At 45.4% G+C, this 20,000-nt stretch overlaps 1 protein-coding gene across 4 annotated transcripts in view; it reads left to right on the forward strand.

Moving 5' to 3' along the window:
• The window catches only part of LOC106581531 (rho guanine nucleotide exchange factor TIAM1), a 169,406-nt gene that overhangs the window by 104,132 nt on the left and 45,274 nt on the right, over positions 1 to 20,000 (forward strand). For all 4 annotated transcript variants that reach the window (XM_045704104.2, XM_045704103.2, XM_082966802.1 and 1 more), the window contains exons 6-10: positions 2,214 to 2,435; positions 3,496 to 3,733; positions 8,581 to 8,753; positions 10,103 to 10,327; positions 19,913 to 20,000. The exon at positions 19,913 to 20,000 is cut by the window's right edge and continues 98 nt beyond it. In XM_045704104.2, the coding sequence (XP_045560060.2) occupies positions 2,214 to 2,435; positions 3,496 to 3,733; positions 8,581 to 8,753; positions 10,103 to 10,327; positions 19,913 to 20,000 (946 nt within the window). The remainder of the gene's footprint in view (positions 1 to 2,213; positions 2,436 to 3,495; positions 3,734 to 8,580; positions 8,754 to 10,102; positions 10,328 to 19,912) is intronic.

Consider the following 20,000-nt stretch of genomic DNA (forward strand, 5'->3'; position numbering starts at 1 on the left):
GGGTAGGCTAGGATCAGTATCTGTAGGCTAAGGTAGCCTAGGATCAGTATCTGCAGGGTAGGCTAGGATCAGTATCTGTAGGCTAAGGTAGCCTAGGATCAGTATCTGTAGGCTAGGCTAATGTAGACTAGGATCAGTGTCTGTAGGTTAAGGTAGGCTAGGATCAGTATCTGTTGGCTAGGCTAAGGTAGGCTAGGATCAGTATCTGTTGGCTAGGCTAAGGTAGACTAGGATCAGTATCTGTAGGCTAGGCTAAGGTAGACTAGGATCAGTATCTGTAGGCTAGGCTAGGATCAGTATCTGTAGGCTAGGCTAAGGTAGGCTAGGATCAGTATCTGTAGACTAGGTTAAGGTAGACTAGGATCAGTATCTGTAGGCTAGGCTAAGGTAGGCTAGGATCAGTATCTCTAGGCTAGGATCAGTATCTGTAGACTAGGCTAAGGTAGACTCGGATCAGTATCTGTAGGCTAGGCTAGGATCAGTATCTGTAGGCTAGGCTAAGGTAGGCTAGGATCAGTATCTCTAGGCTAGGATCAGTATCTGTAGACTAGGCTAAGGTAGACTCGGATCGGTATCTGTAGGCTAGGCTAGGATCAGTATCTGTAGGCTAGGCTAAGGTAGACTAGGATCAGTATCTGTAGGCTAAGGTAGCCTAGGATCAGTATCTGTTAGGCTAAGGTAGCCTAGGATCAGTATCTGTAGGCTAGGCTAATGTAGACTAGGATCAGTGTCTGTAGGTTAAGGTAGGCTAGGATCAGTATCTGTTGGCTAGGCTAAGGTAGGCTAGGATCAGTATCTGTTGGCTAGGCTAAGGTAGACTAGGATCAGTATCTGTAGGCTAGGCTAAGGTAGACTAGGATCAGTATCTGTAGGCTAGGCTAGGATCAGTATCTGTAGGCTAGGCTAAGGTAGGCTAGGATCAGTATCTGTAGACTAGGTTAAGGTAGACTAGGATCAGTATCTGTAGGCTAGGCTAAGGTAGGCTAGGATCAGTATCTCTAGGCTAGGATCAGTATCTGTAGACTAGGCTAAGGTAGACTCGGATCAGTATCTGTAGGCTAGGCTAGGATCAGTATCTGTAGGCTAGGCTAAGGTAGGCTAGGATCAGTATCTCTAGGCTAGGATCAGTATCTGTAGACTAGGCTAAGGTAGACTCGGATCGGTATCTGTAGGCTAGGCTAGGATCAGTATCTGTAGGCTAGGCTAAGGTAGACTAGGATCAGTATCTGTAGGCTAAGGTAGCCTAGGATCAGTATCTGTAGACTAGGCTAAGGTAGGCTAGGATCAGTATCTGTAGGCTAGGCTAAGGTAGACAAGGATCAGTATATGTAGGCTAGGCTAAGGTAGGCTAGGATCAGTATCTGTAGGCTAGGCTAAGGTAGACAAGGATCAGTATATGTAGGCTAGGCTAAGGTAGACTAGGATCAGTATCTGTATGCTAGGCTAAGGTAGACTAGGATCAGTATCTGTATGCTAGGCTAAGGTAGACTAGGATCAGTATCTGTAGGCTAGGCTAAGGTAGGCTAGGATCAGTATCTGTAGGCTAGGCTAAGGTAGGCTAGGATCAGTATCTGTAGGCTAGGCTAGGATAGGTATCTGTAGGCTAGGCTAAGGTAGACTAGGATCAGTATCTGTAGGCTAGGCTAGGATCGGTATCTGTAGGCTAGGCTAGGATAGGTATCTGTAGGTTAGGCTAAGGTAGACTAGGATCAGTATCTGTAGGCTAGGCTAAGGTAGGCTAGGATCAGTATCTGTAGGCTAGGCTAAGGTAGACTAGGATCAGTATCTGTAGGCTAGGCTAAGGTAGGCTAGGATCAGTATCTGTAGGCTAGGCTAGGATCAGTATCTGTAGGCTAGGCTAGGATCAATGAGCTCAACATGTTTAAGGGCAGGGTTGTAACCTCTACATCTGTGGAGACAGTATGGTCTCTAGTAGTGTGACCGGACGGGAGGCTGACGCTTTACTGTCAGTCTGATTACATGTCTGTAGACCAGGACAATGTCCATAGACACTGTGTGTGTGTGTGTCTCACCTCTACGGTGTGTGTGTGTGTGTGTGTGTGTGTGTGTGTGTGTGTGTGTGTGTGTGTGTGTGTGTGTGTGTGTCTGTGTGTCTGTGTGTGTATCTCACCCGTGTTGTCTGTACCTGTGTGTGTGTCCGTCCGTCCGTCCCACCTCTACCTGTGTGTGTGTCTGTACGTGTATGTTTCCAGGATGTGACAGCCGGAGAGGGCAGTGAGTACGAGGACAGTGGCATCGACGGGGTGACGGCGGAAGGGGTGGAGCATCAGTCCCGGCGCTATAAGACCATGTCTATGTCCTTCTCCGTGTGCTCGGCGGCGGGGCGGAGCCTCTTCGCTGGCAGTGACAGCGGAAGCAGCAGCGGGGGAGCGCCCAGTGAGGGGATCCAGGGGGTCTATGAGAACTTCAGACAGGTGGGTGATGGTTCACACACACATATACATACACACACACACATACACATACACACACATACACACACACACACAGGATGAGCCTGCAGGAAGGGTACCACATGAGGGAGGAGGATGTCTTCCCTGTAACGCACAGCATTGGGAATGCCTGCAATGACAACAAGCTCAGTCTGATGATGCCGTGACACACCACCCAAGACCATGACGGACCCTCCACCTCCAAATCGATCCCGCTCCAGAGTACAGGCCTCGGTGTAACGCTCATTCCTTTGAAGATGAACGCGAATCCGACCATCACCCCTGGTGAGACAAAACCGTGACTCGTCAGTGAAGAGCACTTTTTACCAGTCCTGTCTGGTCCAGCAACGGTGGGTTTGTGCCCATAGGCGACGTTGTTGCCGGTGATGTCTGGTGAGGACCTGCCTTACAACAGGCCTACAAGCCCTCAGTCCAGCCTCTCTGACTATTGTGGACAGTCTGAGCACTGATGGAGGGATTATGCGTTCCTGGTGTAACTCGGGCAGTTGTTGTTGCCGAGGTTCCATTTACCGTAATTTCCAGACTATTGAGCGCACCTGAATATAAGCTGCACTGAATAATTTTTTTAATTTTTATTTTGAACATAAATAAGCCGCACATGTCTATAAGCCGCAGGTGCCTACCGGTACATTAAAACAAATTAACTTTACACAGGCTTTAACGAAACACGGCTTGTAACAAAAATAAATAGGCTTTAACGAAACACGGCTTGTAACAAAAAATAAAAAATTAGCAGTAAACAGTAGCCTACCAAGAAAGTCATTGATCACTATCTTCCTCCTCCTGTGCACTGAAACCACTGAAGTCATCTCCTTTCCAAAAAATTTGAAAGCGGGAAAAATCCATATATTAGCCGCGTCATTGTTTAAGCCGCGAGGTTCAAAGCGTGGGAAAAAAGTTGCGGCTTATAGTCCGGAAATTACGGTAGTCTGTTATTCAGTAGTTTATGCTGCAAACAAATTGCTGTTTGTTCGGGGACATTAAAGTTTTATTGATTTGAATGCAATGTTGTTATGATCAGGAGTTGGAGATGAGCTCGTGTCAGACAGAGAGTCTGGAGGAGGCGGGGTCAGCCCTGAGTGACGAGCAGAGCGTCATGAGCTCAGCCTACCAATCAGATCCCCTGCTCAGCGTTGCCCAGGGAACCGTGAGGAAGGCGGGCCGTCTGGCTGTCAAGAACTTCCTGGTTCACAAGAAGAACAAGAAGGTGGAGTCAGCCACCAGGAGGAAGTGGAAGAGCTACTGGGTCTGCCTCAAAGGTACATACACTATATACTGTAGGGTATCTATACACACTACTATCTAACGCTTTACTTGGCATATATTGTGTTATTTTATGGCTGGTTATGGACACCTTCATTTGTGTCAAAACTTACCACAGGCAAAACATTCTGTTACACCATAGCCTACTTGTCATCAGTATGTTATATAATGTTTTCTGAAATTGACTATATTAAATTATCGTTGTAATTGTGCACACATTGATGTCAGACATGCACCTGCCCCAATGCTCTGTTGCTGATGACTGGGATGAATGCAGGAGCAGATTTCAGGAGCGGGACAAGACACCCTCTTTTTGACCGATGATTGACATAAGGGCATGTACGTGATAGGCCTATCTGGCTTATATGATCATGATGGTCATAATGCTTGTGTACATATGTGGGTCATGACAGGTTATGAACATGTTATGAAGATATTATGACAGGTTGACATTTTATGACATGGTTATGACCGTGTCATAAAGTGTTATGATGCTGGGTGTCAAGTAAATTGTTACTTATTATTATTATTATTATTACTATTATTACTATTATTATTACCATTATTACTTATTACTATTATTGCTATAACTAGTATTACTGCTATTATTATTATTATTATTAGTACTATTGTTATTACTATATTACTATTATTGTTATTATTATTACTGTTAGTATTATTATTACTATCATTATTAGTATTAGTATTTTTATTATTACCATTTTTATTAGTATTACTATTAGTATTACTATTATTAGTCTTATTATTATTGCTGTTACTATTGTTTATACTATTATACCCTGTTACTACTACTACTACTACTACTACTACTACTACTACTACTACTATACCCTGTTACTACTACTACTACTACTATACCCTGTTATTACTACTACTATACCCTGTTACTACTACTACTACTACTACTGTACCCTGTTACTACTACTACTACTACTACTACTACTACTATACCCTGCTACTACTATACCCTGTTACTACTACTACTACACACTGTTACTATCTACTACTACACCCTGTTACTACTATTACTACTACTACTACTATTATACCCTGTAATTATTATTATTATTATTATTACTGCTATTACTATTATTATTACTATTATTATTATTGCTGTTATTATTATTAGTATTACTACTACTATTATTATTACTATTATTACAGTTATTGCTATTGCTATTACTATTATTATTATTATTGCTGTTACTATTATTGCTATAACTCTGACTATTATTATTACTATTATACCCTGTTACTACTACTATACCCTGTTACTACTATACCCGGTTACTACTACTACTACTACTATACCCTGTTACTACTACTACTACTACACCCTGTTACTACTATTATAACCTGTTACTACTACTATACCCTGTTACTGCTGCAATTATACCCTGTTACTACTACTACTACTATACCCTGTTACTACTACTACTACTATACCCTGTTACTGCTACTATTATACCCTGTTACTACTACTACTACTACTACTACTACTATACCCTGTTACTACTACTACTACTACTACTACTACTATACCCTGTTACTACTACTACTACTACTACTACTACTACTACTACTATACCCTGTTACTACTACTACTTCTATACCCTGTTACTGCTACTATTATACCCTGTTACTACTATACCCTGTTACTACTACTACTACTATACCCTGTTACTACTACTATACCCTGCTACTATTATACCCTGTTACTACTATACCCTGTTACTGCTACTATACCCTACTACTATTATACCCTGTTACTACTATACCCTGTTACTGCTACTACTATTATAACCTGTTACTACTACTACTACTATACCCTGTTACTACTACTATTATACCATGTTACTGCTACTACTATACCCTGTTACTACTATACCCTGTTACTACTACTACTACTACTATACCCTGTTACTACTACTATACCCTGTTACTACTATACCCTGTTACTACTACTACTACTATACCCTGTTACTATTATTACCTGTTACTACTACTACTATTATACCCTGTTACTACTACTACTATACCCTGTTACTGATACTACTATTATAACCTGTTACTACTACTACTACTATACCCTACTACTACTACTACTATACCCTGTTACTACTACTATTATACCCTGTTACTGCTACTACTATACCCTGTTACTGCTACTACTCTACCCTGTTACTACTATTATACCCTGTTACTACTACTACTACTACTACTACTACTACTACTGTACCCTGTTACTACTACTACTACTACTACTACTACTACTATACCCTGCTACTACTATACCCTGTTACTACTACTACTACACACTGTTACTATTACTACTACTACACCCTGTTACTACTATTACTACTACTACTACTATTATACCCTGTAATTATTATTATTATTATTATTACTGCTATTACTATTATTATTACTATTATTATTATTGCTGTTATTATTATTAGTATTACTACTACTATTATTATTACTATTATTACAGTTATTGCTATTGCTATTACTATTATTATTATTATTGCTGTTACTATTATTGCTATAACTCTGACTATTATTATTACTATTATACCCTGTTACTACTACTATACCCTGTTACTACTATACCCGGTTACTACTACTACTACTACTATACCCTGTTACTACTACTACTACTACACCCTGTTACTACTATTATAACCTGTTACTACTACTATACCCTGTTACTGCTGCAATTATACCCTGTTACTACTACTACTACTATACCCTGTTACTACTACTACTACTACTACTACTACTATACCCTGTTACTACTACTACTTCTATACCCTGTTACTACTACTATACCCTGTTACTACTATACCCTGTTACTACTACTACTACTATACCCTGTTACTGCTACTATTATACCCTGTTACTACTACTACTACTACTACTACTACTACTACTACTATACCCTGTTACTACTACTACTTCTATACCCTGTTACTGCTACTATTATACCCTGTTACTACTATACCCTGTTACTACTACTACTACTATACCCTGTTACTACTACTATACCCTGCTACTATTATACCCTGTTACTACTATACCCTGTTACTGCTACTACTATTATAACCTGTTACTACTACTACTACTATACCCTGTTACTACTACTATACCCTGTTACTACTACTATTATACCATGTTACTGCTACTACTATACCCTGTTACTACTATACCCTGTTACTACTACTACTACTACTATACCCTGTTACTACTACTATACCCTGTTACTACTATACCCTGTTACTACTACTACTACTATACCCTGTTACTATTATTACCTGTTACTACTACTACTACTATTATACCCTGTTACTACTACTACTATACCCTGTTACTGCTACTACTATTATAACCTGTTACTACTACTACTACTATACCCTACTACTACTACTACTATACCCTGTTACTACTACTATTATACCCTGTTACTGCTACTACTATACCCTGTTACTGCTACTACTCTACCCTGTTACTACTATTATACCCTGTTACTACTACTACTACTACTACTACTACTACTACTACTACTATACCCTGATACTACTACTACTACTACTACTACTATTACTACTACTATACCCTGTCCTTAGCCATACCCCGTTATATGCATACACACACAGATGCTTTAAAAGACATTTCAGCAACACACAGGTTGTATGAGTTTCTGAAGAGGTATTTAAAATCTAATTTAGTACTGTATTCAGTAAAGTACATTTGTATTTATTCACACCCGTGTAGATGTCCTGATACTGCCCGTTATCTCTAACACCTCTTGACTGTATATGTTTCAAATCACATCCTATTCCCTATATAGTGCACTACAGGCCTGGTCAAAAGTAGTGGACTCAATAGGGAGTAGTGTTCCCTTTGGGACTTAATTTAAATATCACAGAGTAGGCCTTTAAACCCACTTTAAACCCACTTGACTGGACCACATCAGCGTTCTAGAGTCACATCAGAGTTCTAGAGTCACATCAGCGTTCTAGAGTCACATCAGAGTTTTAGAGTCACATCAGAGTTCTAGAGTCACATCAGCGTTCTAGAGTCACATCAGAGTTTTAGAGTCACATCAGAGTTCTAGAGTCACATCAGAGTTCTAGAGTCACATCAGCGTTCTAGAGTCACATCAGCGTTCTAGAGTCACATCAGCGTTCTGATGATGCCAGCTCCCTCCTGGAGAATCCAGGCCTGCACTACTTACTGTTGGCCACTGGAGAGCAGAATTAAATTGATTTTAAAAAATCAAGCTATTATTTATTTAATTTGTTGTGTTTTCTGCAGGGAAATGTCCCCCTGTAAGATATTTAAAGGAAGAAAGATATTACTTTCTAGAAATGAGCATCGCATTAAAGTGGCACTCCAGTCTTCTTTTCACCTCATTTAACACCTGACTGACTTAACAAAAGGCACATTTCAATCGGTGGGCCAGTTAAGTCGTGACATGGCACAAGAAGGAGGAGGGGGAGACCTTCCATCTCTGCTCCTCTGTTGTTCCTCAGGCAAGGCTGATGACATCACCACTTCCCATCAGTCCAGCTCCTTGCAGTCTGCAGTTGTCTAAAAAAAACACTATTTTGCTCCAATTGTATTTATTTTTTTACCCTTGAGTGTGTACTTTTGCTGTATTTATACTAGGGATATCACTTTTCAACAGGAAAGGTTCTAAAATCACTGGAGTGCATTTTGCGCTTTGTGACAAATGTTATAGGAAAAAGGGCTATATACTTACATGTGATTGATCAATTGATGGTTTTGAGTAACTTCCCTTTTCCCCGTCTTCTCCCAGGATGCACTCTGTTCTTCTACGAGACGGACGGGCGGTCGGGGATCGACCACAACAGTGCTCCTAAACACGCGGTGTGGGCTGAGAACAGTATCGTCCAGGCCGTACCTGAACACCCCAAGAAGGACTTTGTCTTCTGCCTCAGCAACTCTCTAGGGGACGCTTTTCTCTTCCAGGTAGGTGTGTGTGTGTGTGTGTGTGTGTGTGTGTGTGTGTGTGTGTGTGTGTGTGTGTGTGTGTGTGTGTGTGTGTGTGTGTGTGTGTTGCCTCTAACACTCTAAGGGACACAATCCTCTTCCTTGGTCAGGAAGGCTGTGTCACCTCACAATGTCACCTCTCTTGATCTTGATGGAATCGTTATGTGAATGAAAATGCCTCAATTGATCTCAAAATTGTCTGATTTTTTTTAATCTTAGATGTACAGTGTTCTAATCTGCTTGGTCATTTCTGTATTCAGAGACCTGGCCTGCCGTTTCTGTCTTCAGAGACCTGGCCTGCCGTTTCTGTATTCAGAGACCTGGTCTACCGTTTCTGTCTTCAGAGACCTGGCCTACCGTTTCTGTCTTCAGAGACCTGGCCTGCCGTTTCTGTCTTCAGAGACCTGGTCTACCGTTTCTGTCTTCAGAGACCTGGCCTGCCGTTTCTGTCTTCAGAGACCTGGCCTGCCGTTTCTGTCTTCAGAGACCTGGCCTGCCGTTTCTGTCTTCAGAGACCTGGCCTGCCGTTTCTGTCTTCAGAGACCTGGCCTGCCGTTTCTGTATTCAGAGACCTGGTCTACCGTTTCTGTCTTCAGAGACCTGGCCTGCCGTTTCTGTATTCAGAGACATGGCCTGCTGTTTCTGTCTTCAGAGACCTGGTCTACCGTTTCTGTCTTCAGAGACCTGGTCTACCGTTTCTGTCTTCAGAGACCTGGTCTACCGTTTCTGTATTCAGAGACCTGGCCTGCCGTTTCTGTATTCAGAGACCTGGCCTGCCGTTTCTGTATTCAGAGACCTGGCCTGCCGTTTCTGTCTTCAGAGACCTGGTCTACCGTTTCTGTATTCAGAGACCTGGCCTGCCGTTTCTGTCTTCAGAGACCTGATCTACCGTTTCTGTATTCAGAGACCTGGCCTGCCGTTTCTGTCTTCAGAGACCTGGCCTACCGTTTCTGTCTTCAGAGACCTGGCCTGCCGTTTCTGTATTCAGAGACCTGGCCTGCCGTTTCTGTCTTCAGAGACCTGGCCTGCCGTTTCTGTATTCAGAGACCTGGTCTACCGTTTCTGTATTCAGAGACCTGGCCTGCCGTTTCTGTCTTCAGAGACCTGGCCTGCCGTTTCTGTCTTCAGAGACCTGATCTGTGTGATGTTCGTTGAAGAGGTAGATACTGTTAGTGTTCAGTAAAGGACTCAATAACATTTGTTGACAATGAAAATGCAGCTGTTGACAGTAAAGGTGTCTATGACCCAGAAGATTAGCTCTTTATCGACTGTCTCTGACGACCTCTCCTGTCCATTAACCCTTAACCTCTGACCTCTGACCCCTGTAGACCTGCAGCCAGACGGAGCTGGAGAACTGGATCACGGCCATCCACTCGGCGTGCGCGGCGGCGGTTGCCAGGCAGCATCACCGGGAGGACACGGTCCGTCTGTTGAGGGCGGAGATTAAGAAGCTGGAGCAGAAGATCGACATGGACGAGAAGATGAAGAAGATGGGAGACATGCAGCTCAGTGCTGTGACCGATACCAAGAAGAGGAAGACCATACTGGACCAGGTGAGAGAGAGAGATAGAGAGAGACAGAGAGATGAAGAAGATGGGAGACATACAGCTCAGTGCTGTGACTGATACCAAGAAGAGGAAGACTATACTGGACCGGGAGGGAGAGAGAGATGGGAGATATTGACCATAGGGTGTGTGCAGGTTCATAGGGGAAGAGTAGAAGTGAAGGCCCGATGCCATTTAAGGCTTTGTAGACCGGCAGGATCGTTTTAAAGTCAATTCTTTGAGGGACAGTTAGCCAATAGGTTTGAATATTTTCAGGGTATTTTAGAAATGGAACCCGGTATTTCCCGCCAAAACCGGAATTGTCATTCAAAAGCATTAGAAAGCATTATAAAGCATATAAATAGGCCTATGTCTGGATTTGATTCGATATTTGAGCGACAATTCAAGCCTGATGGGCCATGAGCCTATTGAGCCATACATTAAAGACATTTTATTAGCACAAGACTTAAAAAGCCCAATTGATTGTGCTCTTATCTAATGCATATAGTATATGATAAAAGCTACTGCACATTCTGCCCGACAGAATAACATAAAACTCATAGCTGTAGCTAGCTATATGCTCTCTAAACTAGCTCCAGTTGGCTAATCTTCTTGGAGTGTGAACTGTATTATTGTATTGTATGGACTGGAATTACGCACATCCTTCAAACCATGATAAAGCAGGGAGAGAACATGCGATTCTGGTGCAGCACGTACGGCCTACAAAGTTACAAGTACAGGCTAGCGAATGTGATTTTAACTTTGAAGTACAATAGGGTCTATTTGTATAATTAGTAAGCTGACGCATACAGTTGTAGTGGGAAGTTTACATACACTTAGGTTGGAGTCATTAAAACTTGTTTTTCAACCACTCCACAAATTTCTTGTTAACAAACTATAGTTTTGGCAAGTCGGTTAGGACATCTACTTTGTGCATGACACAAGTAATTTTTCCAACAATTGTTTACAGACAGATTATTTTACTTATAAATCACTGTATCGCAATTCCAGTGGGTCAGAAGTTTACATACACTAAGTTGACTGTACCTTCAAACAGCTTGGAAAATTCCAGAAAATGATGTCATGGCTTTAGAAGCTTCTGATAGGCTAATTGACATCATTTGAGTCAATTGGAGGTGTACCTGTGGATGTATTTCAAGGCCTACCTTCAAACTCAGTGCCTCTTTGCTTGACATCATGGGAAAATCAAAAGAAATCAGCCAAGACCTCAGAAAAAAATTGTAGACCTCCACAAGTCTGGTTCATCATTGGGAGAAATTTCCAAACGCCTGAAGGTACCACGTTCATCTGTACAAGCAATAGTACACAAGTATAAACACCATGGGACCACGCAGCCGTCATACCGCTCAGGAAGGAGACGCGTTCTGTCTCCTAGAGATGAACATACTTTGGTGCGAGAAGTGCAAATCAATCCCAGAACAACAGCAAAGGACCTTGTGAAGATGCTGGAGGAAACAGGTAAAAAAGTATCGATATCCACAGTAAAACGAGTCCTATATCGACATAACCTGAAAGGCCGCTCAGCAAGGAAGAAGCCACTGCTCCAAAACCACCATTAAAAAAAGCCAGAATACGGTATGCAACTGCACATGGGGACAAAGATCGTACTTTTTGGAGAAATGTCCTCTGGTCTGATGAAACAAAAATAGAACTGTTTGGCCATAATGACCATGGTTATGTTTGGAGGAAAAAGGGGGAGGCTTGCAAGCTGAAGAACACCATCCCAACCGGGAAGCACGGGGGGGCAGCATCATGTTGTGGGGGTACTTTGCTGTAGGAGAGACTGGTGCACTTCACAAAATAGATGGCATCATGAGGCAGGAAAATTATGTGGATATATTGAAGCAACATCTCAAGACATCAGTCAGGAAGTTAAAGCTTGGTTGCAAATGGGTCTTCCAAATGGACAATGACCCCAAGCATACTTCCAAAGTTGTGGCAAAATGGCTTAAGGACAACAAAGTCAAGGTATTGGAGTGGCCATCACAAAGCCCTGACCGCAATCCTAAAGAAAATTTGTGGGCAGAACTGAAAAAGCTGAAAGAAATAAAAGCTGAAATAAATCATTCTCTCTACTATTATTCTGACATTTCACATTCTTAAAATAAAGTGGTGATCCTAACTGACCTAAGATAGGGAATTCTTACTAGGATTAAATGTCAGGAATTGTGAAAAACTGAGTTTAAATGCATTTAACTAAGGTGTATGTAAATTTCCGACTTCAACTGAACCTCTCTTTTCTCTCTCTAATGTTGCTTCATTCCTTCCTTGCTTTCAACAGTTAGGCTAAATTAAATATGTTTTGTTGTCCTTCTTTTTATCATTCTAATGACATGCTAGAATAATATAGGACTAGAATTAGATGCAGAAGGCTTTCACTTCTCTTCATAAAGATTGAATGGTTATGGGTCTGAATTAATAACTGCTATAGTGTATATCCATCGTGTGGTTCGCTCCTCCTTTCTGTTGGCTACTGTATTTAACATTCAGCAAACAAGAGCTTGCGTCCCTCTTCGAATAGTCTATTGGTATAAGAAATGCAAAAAATATATAATGAATCCAGCAAGCTGTTCTAGTCTTATCTTTTCCTGCATTCCTGCACAGGTGTGGGTCTATTGCGCAAGAGACAGAGGCTATAAGTTTACTATGCATAACCCATCTCAGCCGTCTGTCCCCACCCTGAGATGGGCCGTCTGTCCCCACCCTGAGCGTTGATTCATCATTCAGAGGCCGTAGAGAAGTCACATTTAGACATTGCATATAATTTAACAGTTCCATTTCACATCATACTGTTGATATAAATAGTGTATTCTAATTTACCGTTTTCTCTCAGTTATTTATCCCGGGTAAAGGGAGTGGTTTGGGCCGTAAAATCTTGGTTACCGGGGGCGGATGCTGCAGGAGTTGGGGGATGATGTGGCCGTCTATGGCAGGGCGGACGCTGCAGGAGTTGGGGGATGATGTGGCCGTCTATGGCAGGGCGGACGCTGCAGGAGTTGGGGGATGATGTGGCCGTCTATGGCAGGGCGGACGCTGCAGGAGTTGGGGGATGATGTGGCCGTCTATTGCAGGGCGGACGCTGCAGGAGTTGGGGGATGATGTGGCCGTCTATTGCAGGGCGGACGCTGCAGGAGTTGGGGGATGATGTGGCCGTCTATGGCAGGGCGGATGCTGCAGGAGTTGGGGGATGATGTGGCCGTCTATGGCAGGGAGGATGCTGCAGGAGTTGGGGGATGATGTGGCCGTCTATGGCAGGGCGGATGCTGCAGGAGTTGGTAGTCTGCTGGGGGCTGAATATCAGCATGGCCTCTGTCTTGCTGCTGTTGAGTTGGAGGAAGTTGTTCTGCATCCATGTTTCCAACAATGTTGACAGACCAGATGTTGTGTCAGGCTTGGTTTTAATGCACCGCTGTATGTGGTCTGTGGAGCAGTGGAAATGGACACTGTGTTGTTGTCTTGAAGATCTGGCCAAGTGGGAGCATGTGAAGAACGAAGACAGTGGGTCCTAGCACTAACCCTTGAGGAACACAGCAGGTTATGGTGGTCTCCTAGGATCTTGCCTCACAGAGGGTGATGTACTGCTTACGGTTAGAGAGGTAGGAGGTGAACCAGTTTAGGGCAGTCCCACAGATGGCAGTGTGCTCTCTGAGGCGCTGCAGTAGATTTGTGTGATCTGCTGTGTCAAAAGCTGCACACGGGTCCAGAATAATCAAGATAGTGGGGGATCCTGTATCTGCAGCCATGAGCAGGTCATTAACAACATTCACCAGGGCTGTCTCAGTATTATGCATGGGTCTGAAGCCAGACTCAGGAGAGCCTCATAAAGCTGGTTAGAGCTAGGTGTGAGTGAAGTTGAGTTGCCACGATCTTCTCCAGGACTTTAGATAGAAATGGGAGGTTGATAATAGGCCTGTAGTTTGAGAGGTCTTGGTCAAGGAATGGTTTTCTTGAGCAAAGGGGTGATGGCAGTGATTGTGAATATTGACGGAACTGGTCCATTGTTGATGGACTTGTTGAACAGGTTGGTTCCAAACTGGATGAGAGCGGCTGAGCATCTTTTGAACAGTGTGGTTGGAATAGGGTCGAGGGGTCACTGGTAGTTTTTAATTTGAGTTCTAACAAAGCAACAGGTGAGACCAGAGCAAAGTGACTTAGACTAGGGCCAGATATGGGGGTAGGAGCTAGAGTGGGGTTAGGGTTGGAAACAATGTTCTCTCTCATGGTGTTGATTTTAGCCTTGAAGAACTCAGCAAATACACTACATGACCAAAAGCATCGCCGAACATCTCATTCCAAAATCATGGGCATTAATATGGGGTTGGTCACCCTTTTGCTGCTATAACTTTTGCTGCTACACTCTTCTGGGAAGGCTTTCCACTAGATGTTGGAACATTGCTGCGGGGACTTGCTTCCATTCAGCCACAAGAGCATTAGGGAGGTCGGGCACTGATGTTGGGCGATTAGGCCTGGCTCCCAGTCGGCGTTCCAATTCATACCAAAGGTGTTCGATGGGGTTTAGGTCAGGGCTCTGGGCAGGCCAGTCAAGTTCTTCCATGGAGCTTGCTTTGTGCAAACTGTTGCCACAAAGTTGGAAGCACAGAATCATCTAGAATGTCATTGCATGCTGTAGGGTTAAGATTTCCATTCACTGGAACTAAGGGGCCTAGCCCAAACCATGAAAAACAGCCCCAGACCATTATTCTTTCTCCACCTAACTTTACAGTTGGCACTACGCATTCGGGCAGGTAGCATTCTCCTGGCATCCTCCAAACCCAGATTCGTCAGTCGGACTACCAGATGGTGAAGCATGATTCATCACTCCAGAGAACGCTTTTCCACTGCTCCAGAGTCCAATGGTGGCGAGCTTTACACCACTCCAGTCGACGCTTAGTGATCTTAGGCTTGTGTGCGGCTGCTCGGCCATGGAAACCCATTTCATGAAGCTCCCGACGAACAGTTCTTGTGCTGACGTGGCTTCAAGAGGCAGTTTGGAACTCGGTAGTGAGTGTTCGCGGCTGAGTCGTTGTTGCTCCTAGACATTTCCACTTACAGTTGACCAGGGCAGCTCTAGCAGAGCAGAAATTTGACATGCTGAGCTCTTCAGTAAGGCCAATCGAGTGCCAATGTTTGTCTATGGAGATTGCATGATTGTGTGCTCGATTTTATACATCTGTCAGCAATTGCCGAATCCACAAATTTGAAGGGGTGTCCAGATACTTTTGTAAATCTAGTGTATGTTGCATTGTTCGGTAGTTGCTATGGGAGGACCAGAGTCTGTAGGGTGAAGGAGGTGACTGATGGTGGAGAACAAGAGGAGGTGACTGATGGTGGAGAACAGGAGGAGGGGACTGATGGTGGAGAACAAGAGGAGGTGACTGATGGTGGATAACAAGAGGAGGGGACTGATGGTGGAGAACAAGAGGAGGGGACTGATGGTGGAGAACAAGAGGAGGGGACTGATGGTGGAGAACAAGAGGAGGGGACTGATGGTGGAGAACAAGAGGAGGGGACTGATGGTGGAGAACAAGAGGAGGTGACTGATGGTGGAGAACAAGAGGAGGTGACTGATGGTGGAGAACAAGAGGAGGGGACTGATGGTGGAGAACAAGAGGAGGGGACTGATGGTGGAGAACAAGAGGAGGTGACTGATGGTGGAGAACAAGAGGAGGGGACTGATGGTGGAGAACAAGAGGAGGGGACTGATGGTGGAGAACAAGAGGAGGGGACTGATGGTGGAGAACAAGAGGAGGGGACTGATGGTGGAGAACAAGAGGAGGTGACTGATGGTGGAGAACAAGAGGAGGGGACTGATGGTGGAGAACAAGAGGAGGGGACTGATGGTGGAGAACAAGAGGAGGGGACTGATGGTGGAGAACAAGAGGAGGGGACTGATGGTGGAGAACAAGAGGAGGGGACTGATGGTGGAGAACAAGAGGAGGGGACTGATGGTGGAGAACAAGAGGAGGGGACTGATGGTGGAGAACAAGAGGAGGTGACTGATGGTGGAGAACAAGAGGAGGTGACTGATGGTGGAGAACAAGAGGAGGTGACTGATGGTGGAGAACAAGAGGAGGGGACTGATGGTGGAGAACAAGAGGAGGTGACTGATGGTGGAGAACAAGAGGAGGGGACTGATGGTGGAGAACAAGAGGAGGTGACTGATGGTGGAGAACAAGAGGAGGTGACTGATGGTGGAGAACAAGAGGAGGGGACTGATGGTGGAGAACAAGAGGAGGGGACTGATGGTGGAGAACAAGAGGAGGGGACTGATGGTGGAGAACAAGAGGAGGGGACTGATGGTGGAGAACAAGAGGAGGGGACTGATGGTGGAGAACAAGAGGAGGGGACTGATGGTGGAGAACAAGAGGAGGGGACTGATGGTGGAGAACAAGAGGAGGGGACTGATGGTGGAGAACAAGAGGAGGTGACTGATGGTGGAGAACAAGAGGAGGGGACTGATGGTGGAGAACAAAGTCCTGGGATGTCCTCGGTTGTTGTCATGGCAAAGTAGAAGATGGAGTGGACTGCTTTGAGACAGCAAGACTGATTTATCTTTATAGGCCAGTAGGAGGACTTTATAGGCCAGTACCCCTTCCACAGACGCTCTAGCTTGGGGCCATGGGTCTTCATGCTGTGCAGCTCCTCCGAACCATGGGGAGGACCATGGGAAGGATACTTGACATTTATTTTCAGGGGCAAGTTGTTGCTTAGAGTGATGTTATACAGGTCATCCATCTCATCAGGGGTGGACTTATCACAGTCAACTTGTAGGGCAGGGCAAACAGACTCCTGGAAGATGGACGTGTCAAGGGATGTTTGGGGTGGAGCTGACCAGACCTCATCATGACTGGTGCAGGAGTACTCACAGACATTGTCACAGCCCTATGGTCAGATACACCTAGCTCATGTCCATCCACGTCTAAGGCAGGGACTTCATGATGAGGTCTAGTGTAGGTCTGAGACAGGGACTTCTCCAGTCATGATGAGATCTAGTGTAGGTCTGAGACAGGGACCTCTCCAGTCATGATGAGGTCTAGTGTAGGTCTGAGACAGGGACCTCTCCAGTCATGATGAGGTCTAGTGTAGGTCTGAGACAGGGACCTCTCCAGTCATGATGAGGTCTGGTGTAGGTCTGAGACAGGGACCTCTCCAGTCATGATGAGGTCTGGTGTAGGTCTGAGACAGGGACCTCTCCAGTCATGATGAGGTCTGGTGTAGGTCTGAGACAGGGACCTCTCCAGTCATGATGAGGTCTAGTGTAGGTCTGAGACAGGGACCTCTCCAGTCATGATGAGGTCTAGTGTAGGTCTGAGACAGGGACCTCTCCAGTCATGATGAGGTCTAGTGTAGGTCTGAGACAGGGACCTCTCCAGTCATGATGAGGTCTAGTGTAGGTCTGAGACAGGGACCTCTCCAGTCATGATGAGGTCTAGTGTAGGTCTGAGACAGGGACCTCTCCAGTCATGATGAGGTCTAGTGTAGGTCTGAGACAGGGACCTCTCCAGTCATGATGAGGTCTAGTGTAGGTCTGAGACAGGGACCTCTCCAGTCATGATGAGTTCTGGTGTAGGTCTGAGACAGGGACCTCTCCAGTCATGATGAGGTCTAGTGTAGGTCTGAGACAGGGACCTCTCCAGTCATGATGAGGTCTGGTGTAGGTCTGAGACAGGGACCTCTCCAGTCATGATGAGGTCTAGTGTAGGTCTGAGACAGGGACCTCTCCAGTCATGATGAGGTCTAGTGTAGGTCTGAGACAGGGACCTCTCCAGTCATGATGAGGTCTAGTGTAGGTCTGAGACAGGGACCTCTCCAGTTATGATGAGGTCTGGTGTAGGTCTGAGACAGGGACCTCTCCAGTCATGATGAGGTCTGGTGTAGGTCTGAGACAGGGACTTTAAAAGGAAGAGGTTGGGAGATATGCAGCTCATTGGTGTGACTGATACCAAGAAGAGGAAGTCTACACTGGGTCAGCTACTGAACCCGAGAAGGAGGGAGAGGGGATAGAAAGAGATGGCTAATTGGCTGGATGGTTTAGGGCCTGGTTGGCTGGCTGGTTGGTTGGCTGGCTGGTTTAGGGCCTGGTTGGCTGGTTGGTTTAGGGCCTGGTTGGCTGGCTGCCTGGCTGTTTGGTTGGCTGGCTGGTTTAGGGCCTGATTGGCTGCCTGCTTGACTAACTGGCTGGCTGCCTTGCTGGCTGGCTGGTTTAGGGCCTGATTGGCTGCCTGCTTGACTAACTGGCTGGCTGCCTTGCTGGCTGGCTGGTTTAGGGCCTGGTTGGCTGCCTGCTTGGCTGGTTTGTCTGCCTTGCTGGCTGGCTGGTTTAGGGCCTGGTTGGCTGCCTGCTTGGCTGGTTTGTCTGCCTTGCTGGCTGGCTGGTTTAGGGCCTGGTTGGCTGCCTGCTTGGCTGGTTTGTCTGCCTTGCTGGCTGGCTGGTTTAGGGCCTGGTTGGCTGCCTGCTTGGCTGGTTTGTCTGCCTTGCTGGCTGGCTGGTTTAGGGTCTGGTTGGCTGCCTGCTTGGCTGGTTTGTCTGCTGGGATGGCTGGCTGGTTTAGGGCCTGGTTGTCTGGCTGGTTGGCACACGCAGCTTGCAGGGTCCGGTTACACATTGTGCTGAACTGAATAGAAGTAAGCCCTGCTCCTCAGAAACACCAGTCTCTCCCAGACCCAGGTTGCATCTCAAATGGCATCCTATTCCATATGCAGTGCATTACTTTTGACCAGGGCTCTGGTCAAACGTAGTAGACTATATAGGGAATAGGGTGCTATTTGGGACGCAGCTCCATATCCAAGCCCATATCTGACAGAGGAATGTCCTGTATTCTCTCTTCTTCTCCGGGCTAGTTGGCAGAGGGAAGTGGCTCCTTTCCCCCTCCACTCTGGCTCTAGCACCACTCGCCCAACAACTAACTAGTACAGGACTGGGACTGAGAGGAGAGGGGACACACTGATGAATAGTGACAATGTGCTGCTCCAGTGCCCTGGTAAACACTATCCCAGTAGACATGTTAGAGCTACACAGCAGGTCAACAGCAGCCATTAGACTACAGAGCTGCAGGGAGCAGGCAGGTCAGTAGGACTTTAAACAACACGACTGGAAGCAGAGAATCGAGGAAGGGCTTGGACACCATCTTAGGGCTCCTTGGGGCCACTAACGAAAGGTTTTGTTGGGGAGGGAGGGAGGGAGGGAGGGAGGGAGAGGGGGAGAGAGAGAGAGAGAGAGAGACGCGTCGCGGACGGAGAGACTTTGTGTGGGAGTCAGCCACGCATAGATCCTGTAATAACAGCTACCAGATCAGAGGAGCTGTTAAAAGCTCTCATGCATCTCTTTTCTCTTTCTCTCTGATGAGCACCAATTAAAGGGGCAATCTGGGATTCAATAAGACAACAACAAAACTGACACCCCGCCACTTGTTTTGATAAACATCTGAGTTATGGGGCTGGTGAAGTGTAACTACTTTGAAATTCATAGACAGAGCTATGGATGCAAGGGCTGACCGGCCATGAGAAAATATGTACGTACCAATCCTGGATTGCCCCCATTTTGAATGGGTTGTTGTTGTTTGTGTGTTCTAGATCTTTCTGTGGGAGCAGAATTTAGAGCAGTTCCACATGGGTCTGTTCCGGTTCCGCTGTTACCTGTCCAGTCTGCAGGGAGGGGAGC

The sequence above is a fragment of the Salmo salar genome, chromosome 20, assembly GCF_965601325.2.
Source record: "Salmo salar chromosome 20, fSalSal1, whole genome shotgun sequence".
Classification (NCBI taxonomy): Eukaryota; Metazoa; Chordata; class Actinopteri; order Salmoniformes; family Salmonidae; genus Salmo; species Salmo salar.